Source organism: Vanellus vanellus (genome assembly GCF_965231255.1).
Source record: "Vanellus vanellus genome assembly, chromosome: 3".
NCBI lineage: Eukaryota > Metazoa > Chordata > Aves > Charadriiformes > Charadriidae > Vanellus > Vanellus vanellus.
Window position 1 is genome coordinate 74,297,663 of NC_138907.1, and position 22,159 is coordinate 74,319,821.

The following is a 22,159-nucleotide window of genomic DNA, read 5'->3' on the forward strand; positions in this document are numbered from 1 at the left end:
GCATTTGTGTTTTCTAGTTTAAGAAGCCACACTTATTGAACCACTAAATAAATACAATAAACATCTGTAAAATAGGTTTTATTGGTTTCTGTATGGTATTTGGAGATTCAACATTCCATAATATTGCATACTACTCATATGTGTTCTGTTACAGTAACGGGCCTTTGGCCTGGATTTAAAGATGCACTATTACTATCTGAAGTTAGTATAGGTGTTCTAGTTTCCACACATTATACGAAGATATTGTGCCATAAGAAACTGAAATTTTTCATTCCAGATTTCAGTGAACTCTTGAGGTCACAGTTAGACTTCACATATCAATTGGCAGACCTATTACAAAAATCCTCAGCTGTACAATTTTTATTAAATTTAGACCAACTGAGAACAAACCGTGGAGGAAAGACAATAGTGCATCTTTTCTATTTTATTGTTTTTTAAAGACAGACCCGACAATAAATATTTTCCAGTTGCAAACTTGTTCTACAGCTAACTTACTTCTGTGCCAACATTATTACTATTTTCCGACTGCTGCTAGCAACAGCATTTAAAGCAAATACTAGAAAATTAAGCTCTATGAACCAGTCCTCAGACAAAAGTGCAATGATGAAAAAATTAGATATGATTCAGTGTATCAAGAGTAGGGAACTGAAAAAAAATAATCTTATGCTTTGCATAGTTGCATAGATTAGCTAGTTAGTGTTCACATTTAAGCAGAACAAATGGTACCCTTTTAATTAAAACCAAAACCACAAACCCCCAAAGCCTGTATTTTTAAACAGATTTTGTAACTGATGGGGCAATTCAGATTCCATATAAAATACCAAACTTCAAGATATTTTTCTCCTCTCAGTTCCTTTGTTGGTGTTTTTTTGTTTGTTTTTGTTTTTTTTCGCTACACTGGTTTCATCTGTTCAGGCAACATCGTCATATTCACGCCCCTACCTGCAAATGACTACACCAGAGCTGACCTTAAGTCATCATCTCTGGTTTTATATTGTTCATTTATGTGCTTTTAATAAAGTGTGATGTAAACCCAGTGATAAAATAGGAGAGGCCATCCTGTACGTTTATCCTTTAATTTTCATTATTATTTTTTAACATTTTTAGGGTAAACCAAATGTTGAGTTTAAATAATGATTTTCATTAGCTAAAGTCCATCAATTTTAGTTCCCTCTTAAACTGTTACATTTAAATGTATCAGAGGCATGAAATAGTTTCTCTAAATGCATAAAGTGCAGTCACTAACTGTTCACACATATAGAATAATATATCCACAAAACTGAAGACATTCTTTCAAAACAAATATAATACTTTAAATGTCCCCTCTTTTCTTCATTTTCAAGTCTTTTAATCAAGATTTTATAATTCAGATTTGGTTTAAATTAGAGAGGCTTATAAATGCAGTTTTTACAGGGTTCTCCAAATAAAAAGCAGGCACGGCTGGTTATGTTATCAAAACAAGGTTGTTAGAAACAATGGAATACCCTGTTACCTGAATAATTTTCTTACACTAGGACAACATTGAAATTCAGCATTTACTAGTAATCCTGGTAGATTTCCATGATTGTTACCCTGTACTTTGAACAGATGGGGTGGGTGGGGAAAGAAGGCAGGTCAGTATATGAAAACCTAAAACTATGAGAGTAAAAAGGGCACAAATACAATCATCTAACGTCGTATGAAAATTTGGCAGCTGTACTCAATATTATCACACTATTCAAAACTGTTGTATGCTGTACAAATCTAGGTTTAAAGTGTCATTTGCTAAAATATTTTCATTATTCCGAGTTCATAAAGTAACAGCACTCCTATATACACTTCTTACACTTCTATCTCCCACTAAAAAGACTTCAAAAAGAGTTTTCTTCCCTCCCAGTTACATCTTAGTCAAAACTGACCATTAATCTTAGAAAATCCACTTCAAGTCCCACATTCAATTACAATATAGTATATATTGCTGTAACATCAAAGTGAAACATCTAAGAATCTTAACTTGCATGTAAAAAAAATTCTAAATATAAAATGGTACTGTAAATTATACCACCTTTAACCTGTATTTTTCAGTGCATTAAAGTATTGTTTAGTGACAAGCACAGTGCCGTGGGGTAAGTAATTTGAAAACTGCAGCTTTTTATGAAGCATGAAATGCTCTCATATGTCAAGGATTTCACTTAACCCAAGAGTTTGATGTTAACACATTAATTACAGGTAATAAAAAATAATTGTACTTCAGAGTTAACCCAAGTATTAATTTCTACAAATGAGATATATTACTAATACACCAGAAACACTACTTATATGCAAGTTGAAGCAGAACATACATTTTTCTGTATTCAAAATTGTTAATCTAAATATCAGAATTCTATTTCTTTTAGTGTTTAACAGCAAACACTGTATATTGTAGAGCCTAAATATTTAAATGACAATAACTTCTAGTTAGTTTTGGTGTCCACATACTTAATGCTATTTACAGTACAACAAAATTCTCCTTCAACTGGAAAGGAGTGATTCACTATTCATTCTTCACTGCAGTACTCCTACTATCTTACCAAAAGAAAAGCAAGTTAGTGAACTTAAAGAACAATTCAAGTGGTGGTAGTGTATTTGGTCAAAAAGAATAACACCTACTGTCTAAACTTTAAGAAGCTACCGCACTAGAAATGCAAACATTGCAATGTTTCTCAAACTCAAGTGGTGTTACCACATTTTGACAGGAGACAGCTGTAAACCATCTGCTTGGTGATTTGTGCAAACCACCGTCTCTGTCATTCATAATCGCAGCATTCTTGTGGTAACTACAGCAACTGCTTCCACTGCAAAGTACTGCATTTGTGGCTGACTTTTAATGCCATTTAGCAGCTTTAATTTCAGAGCCACCATCAAGTGACCAGCAAGCTCTCTGCTGATTCCAATCTGAAAACCTCTGAAATAGTCCTCTTCCCACATAATTCAGTTTTTTTCATATATTCAATATTATATTAGGTAATTAGCATTATACATGTATATCTGTCTTTAAATACATTTTATAAATAAATTCCAACAGTGTGTTGTAAAGTAAGTAATGCGTAAAACTTTCACAATTTAAATAAATATTTTTCACATTCCAATTCAGCTTCTTACAAGCTCATCTTTATTTCATGCCTTAGTTCTGAAGCAATGTTTTTGCTTCAATACAAGAGGTAGATTTGATAGAGACTGGGCAAGTCAAGCCTACTGCCAAAAATGCAACTGTCAGTAACTGTATTGCTGATATGCAGTTTGAGACTACATGAAAATTTCAGAACCACTACCTAATATCCTACCAAGTCTTAGCTTAACAGTTCTTGTTAAATCACATTTAATGCTTTACTTTAGACATGATTACTCACAGTTGTTTTCTGTACATAAGAGAAAATGAAAAACACAAATACAAAACAAAGAACAGTTGTACCTAACACAATATATAAAAGTGCATGAGCTGCTGCTTCATCTATTTCTGCAAAACATATTCAATGTTTCCTCTAACTTTGGCCATAAAGAAAAGACCTCTGGGGAAAAAAACCCAACAACAAAACCCTACAAGTGTTTACATTTTATGCTCGTCTTCACTTCAGTAATTTACAGCTGAAACCCTTCCATTGGAGCCTCCTGCTGTTGAAACACAAACTGCTGCTGACTTTCATCCACCTGAGGTGCAATACTGGAGTCCTCTTCTTCGACACCAAAGTAATGTTCTATGAGTTCAAAAGCCTTTTGGTAGATCTCTTGGTTTTCATGCCTCTGAAGAAATTCAATTTTATCAAGTCCTAAATTCAAGACAAAACATTTTCAAAGTCTAGTTACTTAAATGAATCATGAATTCAAAGCAAAACAGCTTGTAGTATAGTGGTACTTCTCAGATAAAAAAAAACAATCCCAAATCATCTCAATTTATTTGATATAATTGATTCTTAATTTCCTAATGCAAGTATTGCTAGTCTTTATTTTCTGCAGCATTTTGTGCTCTCTGAACTAATTTTAAAACTATGCTAAAAGAATATCAATTAAACTAAGGAGGAGGAGGCCTTAGTATCTACAAGAAATATGCCATGCCTAGAAAGAAACTGAATCTGTATAGAATTAGGATAGCATAAAACTGTTTGCTGTAGCAATTGCCAATATCCCCATTTCTTTTCTTTTACTCTTTCAGTCTTCTCCAACTCTAAATTCTATCCCCTATTATAGAGTCATCATTGGGCACAGTCTGGTATCTTTTTTCAAATTTAATTGTAAGATTTGAAGATAACTTTCCAAAGACTTAGCATTTGCAAGCTAGAGGACATAACCTCTGCTCTGCTGGCAGAATTAAGTGCTTGGTGGTCAGATAGGTTGATTCAAAACTCTTTAGCTGTTTAAGATAATTCAGTTTTCACTTAAGTTGGATTAGGAAGAGCTCATACAAACTCTTCTGGTGACTACAGAGGCCAAAGCAATGAGGGTGATATAATTAGCTGTTTCCCCTACTTGAACTTATACTTGACAGCTCGAGCAGCCTACGCTTAACTAGTAAAGGAAAAAAAGAACCTAGACCTTCAATAGCTGAAATTACGAAAGGACTCAAAATCTGGAACAGAGTAAATTCCACTAAAGTATTCAGCATTTATTCCTCTTACATGTTAGATTGCAAAGTAAGTTCTCCAAGTATGCACTTGATTTTATAAATGAAAACCTGCAACAAGGAATTCAGATTTAAAGGCTACTTTACAGAAAAGTTAGTACCATTTAATCAGATATAATGTGGTCAACTAGAATTGTTATTAGTGGTTTCTGAAACACAAACGTCTGCCAATTTTTATTTTGTCAGAGCTTCAAAAAGATAACCCTCTATTAATAATGCCAGATTCATTATAAGCCAGTTTTAACATTAATTTTGTTAAAAGCGTCTGTCATGAAATTACAAATTTAGTTTTGATACTCTGCCTGTAAAGTGTGGATTAATTCAACAGCTCTGAAAAGAAGAAAGAGAAAAAAATACTTCCACAAGTTAAGTACAAACATTTAATTTTACGATCTGAAGTTGATTTTGCTATTACTGATATTTACTATACTTAAAAGTGATCTGACTTGGGGAATAAGTAAAACAAACTCTGATCTCGCATCCCTGTTGGTAATAAAACTCTACCAGACAGGACTATATATTAAAGTAATAAAACTATATTTAGGATTGGCTGGTAAACTTATGCAAACCATGGCTCCAATACACTAGGACAAATATTAAACATTAAATATTGCTGAGAATGTTTCTCTAGAGGGACATTTCATAAAGTGATCGCAGACAAACATCCACAAGTTTTCAGTATTTAACCACCCTTCCCACCACGTTACATTACTTAATTTATGCTACTTTAATGTCCACTTACACTTGAAGTAATTCTTATATTAAACTTACCTACAAACTTTGAAATGGTTCAGAATGGTTTTGTTTTTACAGCCTGAAATAAGGAAGTTCAGGTATGTAGTTTTACAAGAAGGAATTTCTTACCATATGCTTCCTCTATAAGGGCACAATAGGGATTAATGCCCATTCCATTTTGCTTAGATTCTTGTTCTCCAAGACGCAGAATATTTTCAAGTCCATTTAAAGCCACCTGTACTATTTTTGAATCCATCACAGTCAGGAGGTCACAAAGAGGCTTGGTACAACCTAGAGCTACCAAATACCTTCATAACAGCAGAAACACAGAAGGGGGTGGGGGAAAAAAGGAGGAGTGATAATCCAGCACATTTATTCTGACGTGCCAGTCTATGACTATTGGTCCTTACTTTTGCTAAAAAAAAGTGGCTGAAATAGAAATTTTTCTACAACATGCAACAACCCAAAGATAAGCTTAGTCTGAAATTGAATAAATATTCTAATTTATCCTAATGAGAAAATTTAATGTGCATATTCCTAACTGGATTGGACATTTGTAGTCCTTCCAGCTCCTTTTCACTTGTGATCTTCAGATAGTTTTAACTGAATATAAAAGGTTAGTTTTAGCAGTAAGTTCTTTTCTCAAGCATTTGAAATTTTGTAGTGGTAAAAATATTGAGTAAACACATTAGAGACAGATAAGAACATTGGACATGGCTCTGTAAAATGTAGTCCACACTAGTAGTCCATTAAGATATAAGCATTACCTTGAAAGGTACCTAAAGGAAAGGACATAATTGTAAATGTAAAAAAACTATTGGATTCTGAGTATCCTATTCCTTTTTCCAATTTTGCACAAAATTGTGTATGAATTTTTGAAAGTCAGAACCTGTGTCCTTCTTTCTAGTGTGTAAGTACAATTAAGATAGGAATGCTTCCTGCATCAAAAGGTTGCTTAAATATAGTTTATTTAGTGTTTTTTTTTTTTTTTTTTTATTTAGGGCTCAAACTAAACACAGATAATATGTCTTTTGTGATGAGAAGCTACTTTTATCATATTACATGCATGTTTACTATTTGAAGATCCTGAATTAAAATTTATTTAAAATATGCTAAATTTTAAGATATTATGTTATGCAAGCAATCAAAATAATAGCAAAAAAAAACCCCAACAAACTTTCCTTACCTCTGGTAACACTTAGTGGTTATAAGAAAACCAGGATTGTTTACATTTTAAATAACCTTGCACTTCCTGCAACAGGTGTTTTAACTGTCCCAAATGTGCTGAAGGGTTATCACATCACTTTCAGTTCTGGCTTCCAAATAATACATTGTCATTTATAAATCCATTTACCAACTACTGATTCAAACTGATTGCTATGCTGACAGTATTCAGAGAAACCGGGAAGCGTTTTATTCTAGTCATTCAGGAAGTCCAGTCTTTGCAGAATGTAAATAGCTGCTGACAGTAAAATTTTAATCAAACTCAGTTTTTAAAAAGGAGTTTAGATAAAATAATACAATACATTAAGAAACCACTAAAATTCCTGAAGTCTCTCCACAAAGACATAATCCCATTGCACAAGTTTTCTAAACAACTCTCCCAGTTTCCCATTTTTAAATACTGAAACTGTTCATTAATTTTTCCAATTGTGTTTGATAATGTAATATCAAATCTGGAAGATAACCCTGTGAAAGCTTTAGGTGTAATACCACTGAAACAAAGCAGTGTTAGTCAATTTATTAAGTCTATTGCATATATTTCACTCATTTTTCTGAACTCCTACATGTTTTGTCCCTGTACAGACTTAGGATTTTATTGCTATGTTTGTCAAAATTCAAATGCAGAAATAAAAATGCCTTAAAGAAGATGCTTAGGCAGAGAAAATAGTAACATACACAAACTTACCTAATCTGTTCAGGGGTTCCTCCTGATGTTGCATTAGTTATGGCCCATGCTGCTTCTTTTCTGGTGCGAAATTCAGCTTTTTGAAGAATTTCAATCAATATTGGAAAAATATTTGCATCTATAACAGCCTAAGAGATGAAATTGTAATATTTTACATTCATTAATAAAGACTTAATATACACAAAGAACATTAATACCCTTCACTACAAGAGTCAGTGATGCCTTTTGATATCAAGCCAAACAATATTTTGTTAGAAGGCACCACACCAACTAGAAATGCTAAACTGAAATTCAGAATTATTCCAACATTACACTGCAGCAGCCATCAGAATATCTCCTTTGATTTCTCTGTCTCTGGTGGACATAATACTGCTTACTGGATAGGCTCATTTAAAAGTCATATGACATAAGGACTAAACCTGAGTTTCTGAACTAGTGGTCAAGCCTCAGAACAAAACTTCTCTTTGTCCATCAGGTTTGCAATCTTCATAGAAAGACTATGTCTGTAACTGGAGACTATACAACATATTTTAAATTACATCAAGTAGCAGCGCTTTCATCTTTGATTGAAGTAGAGGGGGGGAAAAGAATTCCATATTGAAACATGTACTCTGATTCAGAATTCTCATTTTTTATCGACCAGAACCTTTTTTCAGGTAACTCCAGACACCTGGAGCAATAGTCAAGATTTAGTAGTTCCCACAAGAATACAACTCAGTGTCGATGACATCCTGCAGGTTTCTTATCCATGCAAAACGTTCAACATTTCCAAACTGGAATTGTTCACTTTTCACTGGACTAATTTATGCGAGATGTTTTGTTTCAACTTTTAAAAAAGAAAAATTGCTTATTACTTTAACACATATATTACAATGCAGAACAAAATTAAAGAGAATATATAGTAGATGATGCTCCCACAGGGAAAAATAACAACTGTTGATATCAGATCTAAGAGAAGTATCCTTTCATTTGTTTTAAAAGCATCAAGCAAGTCCCTTTGAGAAAAATTAATCCTTTTCTCTAGTACAAATAACGACAGCTATTTTTCAAGTATTTTATGACGTTATTTAAAATAATCTTTCAAAATTTAGAAGAAAAGTTAAGTTAGGCAAAATTATAGACAGCACTAAAACCAATAATGCAGAATCAATGTAGTATCTACTTATTTCTCCTTGTGACAGAAAGCCAAGTGAACTAGTAAAATGAAAACAAAACCAACCAAGGAACAAATATACAGGCTTTACCTGAATCTGAGCTCTGTTTCCTGCAGTAATATTAGAAACAGTCCAGCATGCTTCTTTTCGAATAGATTCCTTGGGACTACTAAGCAAGTGCAAAAGACAGGGTAATGCAGAGCAGTTCAGAATCACCTAAAATAATTTGAGAATTCAAAATAGGGTTGTACAGTATACACATAAACATATATTGGCTTGTACAATATAACTATATATATAAAAGCACTTTACAGATGACTTCAAAAGATTTTGCAACACATTTATACTATACAAAGTATCACAGATAACATCCTGCAAAATTAGTGTTCAATGCTGTAGCACATAAACAGACAATCCAACAATTTGAAAGAATCTGCCCTCAATTTAATTCAGACCAGATGATCAATAACAGCAAGACTAAATAAATAGGGCTGCTTAAGGCTAGAATCTGAATAACTAAGAATAACTGAGAACTGTAAATCTAATTTGTATAGCTATTTTCTCATTTGTTTTTTTAAGAGACACGTTTTCTATTTATTTCCTTAGCAATATCCTCTCTTATTTTCCCTTTACACTAGTACCGTCAGCCTTTTAGATGCAATTTTCTTTAAAGCAAGACCTGTCTTAGGATTTCCCACATTGCTTCAAACTCAAGCCCATTGCCCAAAATAAAAAAATAAATCTTTAGAACAAATTGCATCAGTAAGACTATCACGTATGAATCCATGGACAAATCAAGTATGACCATTGTTTACAAGTAGAAACTTTGACTGCATTTGAAGACTTAAAGAGAACAGTAATAAATAATTAAACCTGCACTAAGGAGGAAAAGAAAAAAAAAGAGGGGGTAGGAGAAGCAACAGTCCATACAGAAACAAAGCAATCCACTACATACAGTGCTGTAAAAAAAAAAAAAAAGTTCATGCTTGCAGTCATTTAATGCTAAAAATAGCAGCCTAAACTGTAAGATCAACAATACAGATTTGTACAGAGCCTCTTTCACTGATGTATATAGATACCTGAACTGGACATTCATTTTGTCACAGTTTTTACAAAATTCTGTCATGCCAATTAATTTTTCTTAAATCATCTAGTCTTACCTGTGTTTGGATATCATCCCCAGTAACAATATTTCCAACTGCTCGTAATGCAGGTGATACCACCTTGTAATCATTATGCCTGGAGAAAAATATTACATCAGTTGGTATTACCAAGCGTTAAAGTATAATTCTGCATTTTCAGTGAACAATGGTTTACTTCAGGTGCTATATTTTTAGTTATAGAAAACACTGCATTACTTCTTATACTTTCCCCCTATTTAGACAAATTTGACAACTGCAGGCCCACAACTGAATTGCTGATTCAAGGAAAGGGCATCTCTGTGGAACAATACAACTTGGAGCAATCTATCTGTCCAGCAGATTCATTTCACCCAGCTCAAGTATTATTAAATACAATACTGGAACCTGCACCATCGAATAGCCACAGAAACAAAAGGGGTGTTATTAGTTGTATACGAAAACGCAGCAGCCCCCCTTTGCAAGTGAACTCCCCCCTTTTGTAAGTCAATAACCGTAGAAGCCAGTGCATGAAGCCAGTATTCCCATGTTCAACTGCCTGAGGTGTGAGGGAAAGACATCTGCTCAGTCACCCTAAAGCTTCTACAGAACACAAAGCAACCTCACCCTCTCCTGACAGCTATACAAATGAGCTTTTCACAGGGAACTGTGCTGAGCTGTCAGCACAGGGAACTACTATCCCTGACCTATACTGCAGTCCCCATGTGAACACACAGATTTAGTCTCCCTTTCTAGGAAAATAATGAACCATAAACCAAATATAATGGAACAATTCAAAAGTGGCACAAGCCTGCCTCTGGACTTCATGAGTCCAAGAAGTGTCTGTTTTGCAACTACATCTCCTAGAAAGGTAAAAAAACAGAATACAACAGTGAAATTAAAAAAAAAAAAAAAGAAGAGCTAAGAAATTTATTTATAGTTCAAGCCTGGTCACTAGTCTTCACCTTTCTATTCCTCCATGTAAATGAAATCCCACATTAAACGTTAAAGAATATAAAAGAATAATTTGGAGACAACTTTTTTTTCCACTGTCAATCTCCGGAAAAATCCCAGAAGGCAAGCAACTTAAAAAGTTTCTGACTGAATTCATGTTCATCACTTCTCACAAAATAAATTCAGACTTGAGGTGAGAAAAACAACTCAATTTGAATTAACAGTACTGCAAGATGTTTATTAGGTGAAGAGACGACTTACATAAGCAGCTCTACCAATCTTCGACACACCCCAGAATCAATAACAGCTTGAATTTTATCATTGGGACCATCTGAAAGGTATGAGAGGGCCCAGCAAGCATCTGCTAATACATCCGGGTCACTGCTAAATAACAGTCTTGATAAAACATTTAAGCAAGGAGCAACCTAGGTTACAGAAAAATATTGCATGAAATTAGGTGTTTCATATTTTTCACGTTTCAGATAACATTCTGCAAAGGCAAAAAGGTGCAAAACTATTTACTGCCAAAGCACATGAGCAAATTAATCAATCAGGACCTAGATGGAACACTTCCTGATTTAACTATATATCCAATTCATACTGCCAAATTGGATAAATTTGGATTTGTAGCCTTTTTATTTAAAGATACTATATTAGATACATAATTGTTCATCTTAAATAAAAACCATCTGCTTTTACAGGTAGACAGATAATCAGGAACTCCTGATGCTTTTTTGAATCACTCAGGGAACAGAATTTCACAGTAATAACATTTTTTGATATGGCTGTCTTTGTAGAAGTGCTGGAGGTTATTTGTAATAACCAATTTACAATTGCTTTACCACAAAGAAACTCAGAGTAATTCACAAAGGACTCATCGTTCACTGAACCAAATCAAACAAGCAACGGCTGACTTCAGTTCTCACTGCAACTGTAGACTCTGGCCTTAATCTCCTATGAGTTCCACACAGACAGCGCCAAATGAAGTAGACGATCTTAACACCCCCTGAAGCCTGACAGGTTTCAGCTGTACAGCTTGGGAGTTTCATATTCTTTGTAGAACTTAATTTTTTATTCTGCAGCAGTTATGCAATTCAGCCTCCTTTATGTATCCAACTGGTGCTACTGCAAAGAGCAAAAAGCAAAGGAGCTATTCTTATTTGCAGCTGCCTACAGGGCATCCTTTTCCACAGAAGTTAAAAGTGTTTAAGCAGCAAGAAATCTTGCTGTTCTTTTACTACCAGAAGAAAACACTACTGAAGGATATAACTTAGTCAGAGCAATTGTAAGGTGATCGATTAATTGATCTCAGAAATCCCCCTTTTTATTAATATCTCTCCAAGAATTATTAAGAAGCAATGACAGCAATTACTACTTCAAGAGACAAGCTTCAAGACATGTAAATTCTTTCCAGATTATCCTTAGTCATCATTTAACCTCAGTCTCTTTTACCAGAACATCAAATTTTCAGTTCCATCTTTTAATGTCATTAACCTTACCAGAAATTAATTTCATACTGAAACCAAGGAGTTAATACTCCTACTAGGCTCTACAGTCTTACTGTCACTACAACCACACACTGGAGAGAGGAGGAAGTGAAGGGGAGAGCACACAGGCAAATCTCCTCTGTCATCAGTCTGATTTAACTGCATCTGACAGCAGAAAACTCAAAATTTTATCCCTGCAGCATGTGCTTGTAATCATAAAATAAAATAAACAAATAATACTTAAAAAAAAAAAGCTTCAATTGTAATTCACATCTAAAAGAGATATGGAGAAAATACAGTTCCAAGTGGTTTGATGCTGAATGTATTATTTGTCCATCATTTCATACCAGTGAAAGACTATTTGCATCTGACTAACTACAGTCTCTGGTTTTTAAGTAATTTAATTTTATTGCTGACAGGTGTTGAAGTAGATGATTTTGTGCAGATACAACAAATGGACAAGACTGTGTGACTACATTAAAAAGATAAAATTGAGTCTATCTCCAGATTCAAAGATTCTGTGTGTTACAACATATTACAAACATAAGTTATCTTCATCTTTCCGATTTCTCAAAATGAACACTTTATTATACCTTACTGAAGTCTGGAGGTGGGTTCTTTCCTCTACAGAGATTTGAGAGAGCCCAGACTGCATTTCTAGTTGTTGTAAGACGATTTGAGTTTGTTAAAAGTCTGTCAAAGAAAGACAACAATTAAAAAAAATAATTATTTCTTATTGAAAAGGTAAATCTTTTAATGTCTATTAGTACCAACAGTACCTCAAATCAGGAGAAGAAATACTATGATGGGCATTAGTTTAAATTTATTTCTCTTCATAGTTTACATGCTGCAAATATTTTCTTAGAATCAACTGAATCTGAATAGATTATTTTGCATGGATATCTTGTTTCCAAATCAAGTATATGCATGTAAAGTAAAACACTGCTCATCTGACATATCAGTCAACTAATTTTTTCTGAGGGTCTTCAGAATGGGCTTGGAGATGCAACCCTCCCTTGAATTGACTTTGATCTTTAAATTCAGAGAATGCAATTAATAATAAAAATAGTTCCATAAAAAGAACTTAAAAGATCTTCTAAAAAACTAAAATTAATGCTTCGTTGTTTTTGCTAAATAGAATGCAAAAGATTCAACACGCGAAAAATTAGGCTCATTGTCAGATACATACCCAAATGTCTGAAACTGTTAATCCTTTAAATCCTCGAGGAAGGCAATCACATTCTCCTCTATTATTTTAAACTGTTTTACAAATGTTTTAAAGCACTTTATTATTTCAAGCAACAATAAATTGAACAAAATTTGTGTTGTGTAAATTTTTTCGCTGTGATGTAGTTACTTTACATCCTATTGTAAGTGTATAGTGAATGCTGGAATGATATTCCCAGTGAAAAGAAATCTGCTGGTGGAACACAGCTCATGTAACAACTACCCTGCCAGCTCATCTCAGCAAGCAAATGGATAGATAGCAAGACCGGAGCCTGGAGCTACTCGACAAAGGTGGGTCTATTGCCCAGCCAGTTGGAATCACGCAACTGCAAGTGTGAATTAAACTCTCTCTCCCACCCTACATATCCAGAACTCTGGCAACAGAGTCCTGTGCAATACAGAAATTTCATACCTGTGAAATAACACTTCTCTCCTTTTGCAAGCATTGGAAAACTTGTAGTCGTGAACTAATTAAAGATATGCATGAAGATCAGGTAACCCAAAATATTACATTCATAGCAAGATAATAAAAAAAAAGAAACCTTCTCCTCCTCACAGGTGGAACCCTTCTACACTTCTCTGCTTCCGACCCTCCAACAGGGCAAATAAAGTTAGCTGCACTTGGTTGTTATAGCAATAAGTATAAGCAAGAGCCTCTCTGCATACCATTCCTTGGCATCAACTATAAACATAGCTCTTATCACTCTGAGAATGAACAGTGTCTGCACAACATGCTGTTAATTTCAGTAGTTAGAAGAGGCCTAGCTAAAAATTAAAGTTACTGAACAAAATTGGTCCTGTTTTACCTCAAACCAGGACAATATAGTAAAAAGCTTATATTCTTTTCAAGTAAATTTAAAGTTGAATTTTTACAGTTATCTATACCTGTACACTATATTTATAGTATTAATTTATGGTACTTACTCCAAAAGGGGTGGTAATATTCCACAGTTTAAAACAAAGTCTCTGCATTCTGCATTATCACCAGCAATGTTACCAAGAGCCCACACCGCCTTAAAAAGTAAAGCATCCAAGTGAATTAACACATGCTTGCAAATCAGCTTTTACAGATCATCTATGCATTTTTTTACAGCAAATATTAAGAATAAAAAAAAGCAGTATCATTCCACATATAAAATTTCAGAAGACTACTGATTTCTATATTACATCTTTTTGTGAACTCACACAAAGTCAATTAGCTACACTTGAAATCATCATTTCAAGGAAAGAAAGCCTTCTGTTATGAAAATATGTTGATTCATGTACTTTGCAATAAAAAGGATGCACGCACTCTTTTCAACAGTTATATTTGTTCATTATATATAAGTTCAATAAAAATGGCTCAAAGTTGCACAGGCTGTATGAGGAATAAAATAGTTAAATCATGAACTTCCACTACACAAACTTTCAGACATGCTAAATAAACCAGTAAATTACAGCTTTTCAAACATAAACAAAAAAAAAACAAAAAAAACAAACCAAACCAAACTAACCCCGAAGTTCAGGAAAATGTTAATGAAGACTGTAACATATTAAGATGGAAGAGGATATAGGAAATAAAGCTGCAAGATAACTTGTAGAAAACAGTGTCTATTTTTTTTCCTTATATTATTTCTATTATGGTGTTTTAATTCCTGTCCACCTGTAAATGCCACAATAGAAGTGAGGTGCTATCTTCAAATTATTCAACAATGTGAAATAAAAAAAAAAGTTCAAGAAACCTGAAAGAATCAGAGGAACAAAAAAAACATGAGGGGAAAAAATACACTAAAGGTAAATTTTTAGCTTCCTGGAGTCAGATCGTGGGCTAGTAGGCAAATGGGGCTCAAAACCTCTCTAACCACACACACACAAAAAAAGACATTCATAAATGAATTTTAAGTAGTTATAAAACACCCCAAGAAAAGTTACCTGCTCCTGTACATCTTCATGTTCTGAACTAAGCAACTTAATAAAAATTGGAACAGCTCCAGTTTCAATTACAACTTTGGTGTGTAAAAAAGTTCCAGATGCTATGTTTGTCAAAGCCCAAGCTGCTTCAAACTGTTGAGGAGGACAAAGAAGACCATGTTAAATGACTCAGTAGTAAAACTTAAAATTAATGAAAAACAGTTTGACATGGGAGTTGCAGGGGTTAATTTTCCAACTTTCTTTCCTTTCCATTGAAATGTAATTATTATTACACTTTCTATACAATAAAATAATTGGCATAGACAAAAATCTCTATTTAATAAGAACTTTCAGTATGTAAATTATTTTTAGGTTTTGGCTAGCAGCACTAACTGTAACGAAGATTTCAAATCTCTACTACCTAGTACAAATCCCTTCCGTTTAGTCTATATTCAGTTAATTCTTCTAGTATGAATGTACATGAGGCCTAAGTGCCATTCCATGGGCTACCACAAGTAGACAGAACTAGTTACTCCTATCGTTAATTGTGTATTTTCCAAAGATTTTCTAAAAGGCTTTTCATACAAGCCTTTCAGTTTCCTGTATTTTCTTCTTCTAAGATTGCAACTGAAAAGTACTACAGTATACTCAACACAAACAAAACAGATTCTGCTCACACATGAGTGCTGATGTTCTTAATATACTACTCTGGAAACTCTCTTGAACACATTCTGCTTTCAACACCCAACTATTTGACCAGCTGAATAGGTAACCCTAATGACTACTATGAAATTCACAAGAGCCAAGTCACAATTTCATTGGCAGTAACTGACATTTTAGACAATTAAAATTTACAGCTTCAGTGGTTAAAAATAATTAAATTTGGAGATATATATATAAAAATATATAAAAACCCGAAAACAATAATCACATGCTTTCCAAAGCTCTTTTGGGGGGTTTCTAATCCCATTCCAAACCCCCAATTCAGTACCAGCCAAACTCACTTGCAGAGTGTAATTTTCATTCCTCTCTAGAAATTTCACAAATCTCTGTACTACTCCTGGTTTTTGTATGACTTCATCTATAGGTGGATTAGGCTCTAGGGAATAAAAATAAACATATTTGGGTAAGTCTAACATAAAAGACCAAACAAATTACTTTTTCAGTATGACACGAAACATTAATGTAATTCTCTGTTCTTATCATAATTTTTAGCATTCAGTCATTTTAATCTCAAATGAAAGAGCTAAACTTTTGACTTTAGAAGACTGCAAGACCTTCTCCATAAAATGCTACAATTTAGTAAACACCCTATTATGTATAATAATAGTAACACATACTATTATCCATTGGCAAGTTAGTAACACATTACCTAACACTGTAGTTCAGGTCAGTGGAAGAGCAATTATGATTAGATACTATTTTAAATGAGCAAGCGTACCTTTACCTATTATGCTATACAAATACCAGCATTAATTTAAGACTGCATGTCTTACAGTCTCAACAAAAACAAGTTACAACTGTTCTTTGGCAGCCATATAATTTTTCTTGTGTAAACTGCAGAATAAGAACGAGAAATTGAATCACTGCAACAAGCACTGTAAGTAATGTGAGTGTGCAGTTAGTTATTGCCCTGGACACTTCAACCAAAATATCCTTGCTTTTGTTACTTTGTCTGAAAGACTTAGCATTAGAATAATGAAGCTTTCTGTATTTAGCCATTAGGTTGGAAGAGATTTGGCACGGTTTCTCTATAAACAGAACTAGAAGTTTCAGCAAGCTCTACTATAAAGTAAAACAAAACTAAAGGTTAACTATCACTAAAATTAGTACTAACAACATAGAAGGAACAAAAAAAAAATAATATTAGCCAACATTTACATACCTTTAGATAGCAGTTTTCTGAATTTCTGAGTTGCTGTGAGCTGCTGATCAGGATCATCCGAGAAAATCATCTGCACCATATCTACTGTAATAACTTCTTCCTAAAAATGAAAGGAGGATTTCTTATGTCCAGTAGTACGCACATTAACAGATAACATTCTAAACACACTCAAGTAATTACCTCTGGAATAGGTACAGTAGAGCTGACATCAGGATCCTGAATTGGACTTTCTACCATAGATTCTTCATTTCCCGGGAGAGAAACATTTCGGCGTTTAAACAGCTGAACAAAGAAGAAATTTTTGGGAGACATTAGAACTCACCATAGGGTGGGTACTGATGACATATACTTGAAGAAAAGCTTTCACCAATACCAGTCAAAGCATTTCAACTACTCACCTTCCTACTCATCCATGCAAATGTAATTCTACATGAAAGTTTAAAGAACATAAAGGGGAAAAACACTACTGTATCTTTATCTTGATAAACTGCACTGCAACACTTCAGAGACACTTAAAAACTGATCTTTTAATTAGCAAAGATCCATACATTTTTCCACATGTAAGAAAAAGAAGATACAGTTGTTCTTTACTTTTAGTCTTTTATTACTCAAAATTATCATTTATTTTTAAGCAGGAAATTATTCTACAAGTTACTTTCTCCCTTTCTAGTTTACAGGTGAAAATCATCAACACAGAGACAATGCTTGTGTTTCAGCACACTGCATTCCTCCCTTCAACAGAAGGTCTACGTACTTTCTTTGCACGACAATTAAACAGCATCTATATTTCATATGCAGTTGCAGAAAGATTAAAACAGAAACATTATTTTAATATAGCTAGAGAAAAAAATAGCATAGCTTCAAGGTGAATTTTCAAATTATGTAACATTAAACATTCTCTACATCCAAAAATTGCTTTACAATTGGCTACATGCACTTTCTATGCTCAAAATACATACCTGCACTGTAGTATTTAATAAGCTATGTTTAATAAGTGCCTCTTCATTTTCTGGTATACAAGAAAGACTTTCACATTAGCCTGTTTTCTTCTAGAAACCAAAACTAAACTTTTATCTTTAATCCAGTATTACACTTACAACTACTGTAATTAACAATTCTAAGAATATTATGTTGTTATCTCTAAAAAAAAATGTTAGAATCTCAGTCTATTGACTAGGATTTCACCTGCAAGCATAGTAATGAAACCTCCTGCTAAATCCTGAAGGTTTAGTCCTTCAAGTGTCGATAGACACCTAGATTTCCGTTACTGTACCTGCCCAAAACTGCAGAAGCAACTCCACATGTACATCTATCCATATTTCAAACACGAACCTAAACCAAAGCATTGTCTCCCTTGTTCAACACACTTCTGGATTGGGCACAATCTTGAACACAAAACAACTGCATAATCCTGGACATAAACAAGGTTTAATTCCCTTTAAACCCACAAAGGAAGAAGAAACAACATTCCTCTTCTGGAAGACTAGCCATTCTTTCTATCACTCAACAAGGACACAGAAGCTCTTGGTTGAAATGTATAAACTGTTATTGTTTAGGATCATGGTCTACCTACTGTTTATAATTTCTTCTGGAGCAAAAGCAAACTCATTTCCCTGCATAAACTTGTTCTCCCCAGTTCAAGAAGAGCTGCAAACCAACAGTCCAACAAATTAAAACCAACGAGAACATAAAAGTATTCTCATTGTTACAACAGTCAGCATGGGAGAAGAAATAGCTGTTATTTTCATAATTTATCTAGGGAGTAATTACTACAAAATACACAAACAAAACTTTCAACAAGAACTGCAGTGCAGTTACCCATTCACAGGTAAATGCTCCAGTATCATACTACTTCTTACTCTTACCTCTCTGGCCCAACTAATTTAAATTCTTTTTCCATGCAGTAGCACCACTTTCCCAGGAGAAGGGTAAGCACTCCCACCTCAGAGAAGGCTGTAGATCAGTGCCTGGGACACTCTCTAGGGTGCGGGAGACAAATTCAGCCACTTTAGACCAAGCAGAAAAACAAACTACATTCCTTACTTTCCTGGCAAGAAACTACTAAACATTTTGGGAAAAGAAACTACCACAAACCAGCAGATTATACAATGCTCCATGTACTCTGATCACTAAAAATTCAATGAGGACAGCTGAAAATGTTATATACGATAGTTCGGGGATCACTAATTGGTAGCAACCTAAGTTGCTGTAGGAAAGCTCTTGAGCAATTTGAAGTATGGCTTCAAAGATGAAAATAAACCTCCTCCCTTCTAACAGTACAACTTTGGCCCAAACTCTGGAAGAAAATGCAAGGTTTCTAATCCTTACTGGAAATAAGAGTATTCTTTCAGCCCAGTCTTCCGTGTTTAAACCTAGGCTAAGGATTAAACTTAAGACACAGGTCTCTCCTCTCTGTGCCCTAGTGACTGAAGAGGGCTTCTGTTCACTTTTTTGGTTTATGATCCTATCCAGAGGTGCCTGGTGCTCCTCATGATTGCACAAAAAACAGACATTCAACCTGGCACTCTGGATTCTGCTCAGCAGGAGTCTGCTAAAGCCCTTTCGCATATCTGAATTTAGTGTCACAAGCACTCAACAGTTAACAGCTCACCAAGACACTTACCTGTTCTTCCCTTTTCTGTTTCCGAAGCTGGATTCCTTCCTCCTCTCTGCGTCTGCGCATTTCTTGGGGATTAAGTGCATTATTCTTGTAGCTTTTCATTCTGAAGTTATCTTTACCCGGGCTTGCCATGTTGTCTATTAAAAAAAGAAAAATTACTCCAAAAGGCAAAACCTTGCATGGCAAACCTGCCATCTCTTGTACTATAAAAGGATCTAGAGCAACAGCTATGTATTCCTGTAGATGCTTGCAATACCCAGCTCATCAACAAAAATCTCTAAATCAGAGAAAAAAATCTTTGCCTAGACAGGCATTTCTAAACCATAGATTAAACTAATGGTTCATCTCAGGGATCAGATACTTCATTAAAGGGCATAAGCAACTTCAAAAAGAAATTATGGGTCTTACGAGCAAACTGAGAAACAAAAAGGAAAAACATTACATTGCTGAATTTTGATTCTGTCAGCAAGTAAAGGAATTTGCTTCCTCCTCTCATAAAGGAGACATCAAATGTATTAAAAAATAAGGACAAATCCAAGAAGAAAACCTGTAGCAACTGCTGCTTTGTTTAATATCTTACTGCTTTATTTTTTTTTAAGATGCCTATCTTGCAAACATAACACAGGATCTAAAGGTTATGCTGCATTTCCTTCTAAACTGTACACAGAAAAAACTGCAGAAAAACAAATTCAGGGTCAGTAGCACCCAGATAGGCATACTCTTTTCCATCGATCTAATTAACAGCTCTTTTGATGGATTAAAGAATTAGAATCTGATTGTCATTTCAGGCATATCAGTTGTAAAAAGATAAAAGTGATAAAACATGATTCTGTCACTGAAATGATCAAACTGACTGACTGAAAAGGGTTGTTAATAGCATGGTGCTAGTTTTTAAAGCTAAAACTGTAGCCACCATCTGAGAAAATAACTGTCAAATATATGATTTAAGACTCTACATGAACTCTCACTTGCCTGGAATTCTTCCATGAGAAGACATCTGAACTACAGCTCTTCAGCTGTGCACAATTCTCTATCAAATTCCACACTGAGACTATTTATTCATATATTTTTTTTATTATATCAGCAGTACCAAGGACTGCTGAGCAACAAACACAAGCTATGAGAGGAAAACAGTCTGCAGACTTAGGCAGACATCAACATGACATTCCAAGGACTCAGCAGCCTGTTTTATCCAAATACATTTGCTTCACAAGAGCTTTAGTAAACGACTACCATCTCTGGACCACAATGCCAAGTGTGTCACCGCCTAAAGCAATTTTCTAGTAATTGTCATGCAACTTTTGAGGTACATTTAAGATGACCATTTTTCCAAGAACACTACTGGCTTAACTAGTCCTAGAACACCATCACTTCCTTAGTCATTCATGCCTTGCTAATTTAGTCGTGCCAATAAAACTGTCAGGCCAAGCAATAAACCAAACAAGAGAAGTGTGCATCCAAAGTAACCCAGTTTGTCACCAGCTCTATGAAGAGTTACAGAGGCGAAACTACAAGGAAGCCCTCATCAAAAGTGTTTTCAAAAAGAAAAGCTTATGAACTTATAGCTTCATTTTGCCCACAAGGGGTTTAGTATAGACATCGTAAGGGAAAAAGAGACTAGCAGTCCCTGATCTATTCAGGCTTCACAGGTAGCTGCAGATCCAAGGAAGTCTGCATTTCTGCTCTGCAAAACTACGCGCGTTTTAACTCTAAATCCCTCCACCTATCACACCCTGCACCTCGCCCACTTGTTGTGCCTAGACTAAGACCTATCCTACTCATCGCTCTTTTTCTCCCTGCTTACACAAGGCTCCCTAAATACACAAGGCCGCTCGCTGTGCCACCCCCCGTCCCCGTCCGGCAGCACCGGGGGCGGCCGCAGGCTTCGCACCGGCCGAGACCCTGGCGCAGGGCCGGGCCAGACCGCAAGTCCCCTTGCCGGCTGCTCAGCCGAGAGGACACCCACCCCGGCCACACAGAGCCACTAGCGAAGCTCTCCGCTCCCTCCGCCAACAGCAGGGCAGGGAAGCGGGAAGACGGCAGCCCTCTGACTTGGCGGGAGGGTGAGGGGGGAAGCGGTGGCGAACAGCGCGGGAAGACCCCGTCGCAACACCGGCCTGGCGGCGACCGAACTGCTGCTGCCAGCCGCCCCCGAGCAGGCTGGAGACCGGCCTGCGCCGGGAAGCCTTACAGCAAGGGGCACCCCACCCCAAAGGGGGACACAGCCCCTCCCGCTCCTACCGCCAGCCCTTAGCGCCTCTCCCGCTCCTACCCGCCAGCCCTTAGCGCCTCTCCCCGTTCTTACCCATCGAAGCGGAGACGCGCGGGGCTCGCCGCCCTCCAAGCGAGAAAACCTCGCTCCGCTCCGCCCCGGAGCACGGCACCGGCAGCCGATCGCAACTCAAGATGGCGCAGGGCCTCCCCGCCGCGCGCCGCACTCGGCAGGGGGGGGCAGAGGGGGCGGGCCCCGCCGTTCCCAGCAGGCTCAGCGCGCGCAGGCACCCCTTCGCCGCCCCGGGCCAGGAAACGACACTTCCCAGCAGG

At 35.8% G+C, this 22,159-nt stretch overlaps 1 protein-coding gene across 1 annotated transcript; it reads right to left on the minus strand.

Moving 5' to 3' along the window:
- Positions 1-72: 72 nt before the first annotated feature.
- KPNA5 (karyopherin subunit alpha 5) lies at positions 73-21,982 on the minus strand. Its single transcript, XM_082481524.1, has 14 exons — positions 21,921-21,982; positions 19,619-19,752; positions 17,176-17,277; positions 16,996-17,095; positions 16,115-16,209; positions 15,132-15,263; positions 14,145-14,233; positions 12,587-12,686; positions 10,768-10,931; positions 9,595-9,673; positions 8,525-8,650; positions 7,281-7,408; positions 5,501-5,679; positions 73-3,785 (listed from the first exon to the last, which is right to left on the minus strand). The coding sequence occupies exons 1-14, from the start codon at positions 21,922-21,924 to the stop codon at positions 3,598-3,600; spliced, it is 1,620 nt and encodes a 539-aa protein (XP_082337650.1). The 5' UTR covers positions 21,925-21,982; the 3' UTR covers positions 73-3,597.
- Between the last annotated feature and the right edge of the window lie 177 nt (positions 21,983-22,159).

Bases quoted from the DNA above. Each gene is read 5' to 3' on its own strand.
- KPNA5 (XM_082481524.1), bottom strand. The intron at 12,687-14,144 runs GTAAGTACCATA...TTTCTTTGACAG, and splicing joins ATATTACCACCCCTTTTGGA to ACTTTTAACAAACTCAAATC. The intron at 9,674-10,767 runs GTAAGTCGTCTC...ATTTTTCTCCAG, and splicing joins AGATTGGTAGAGCTGCTTAT to GCATAATGATTACAAGGTGG.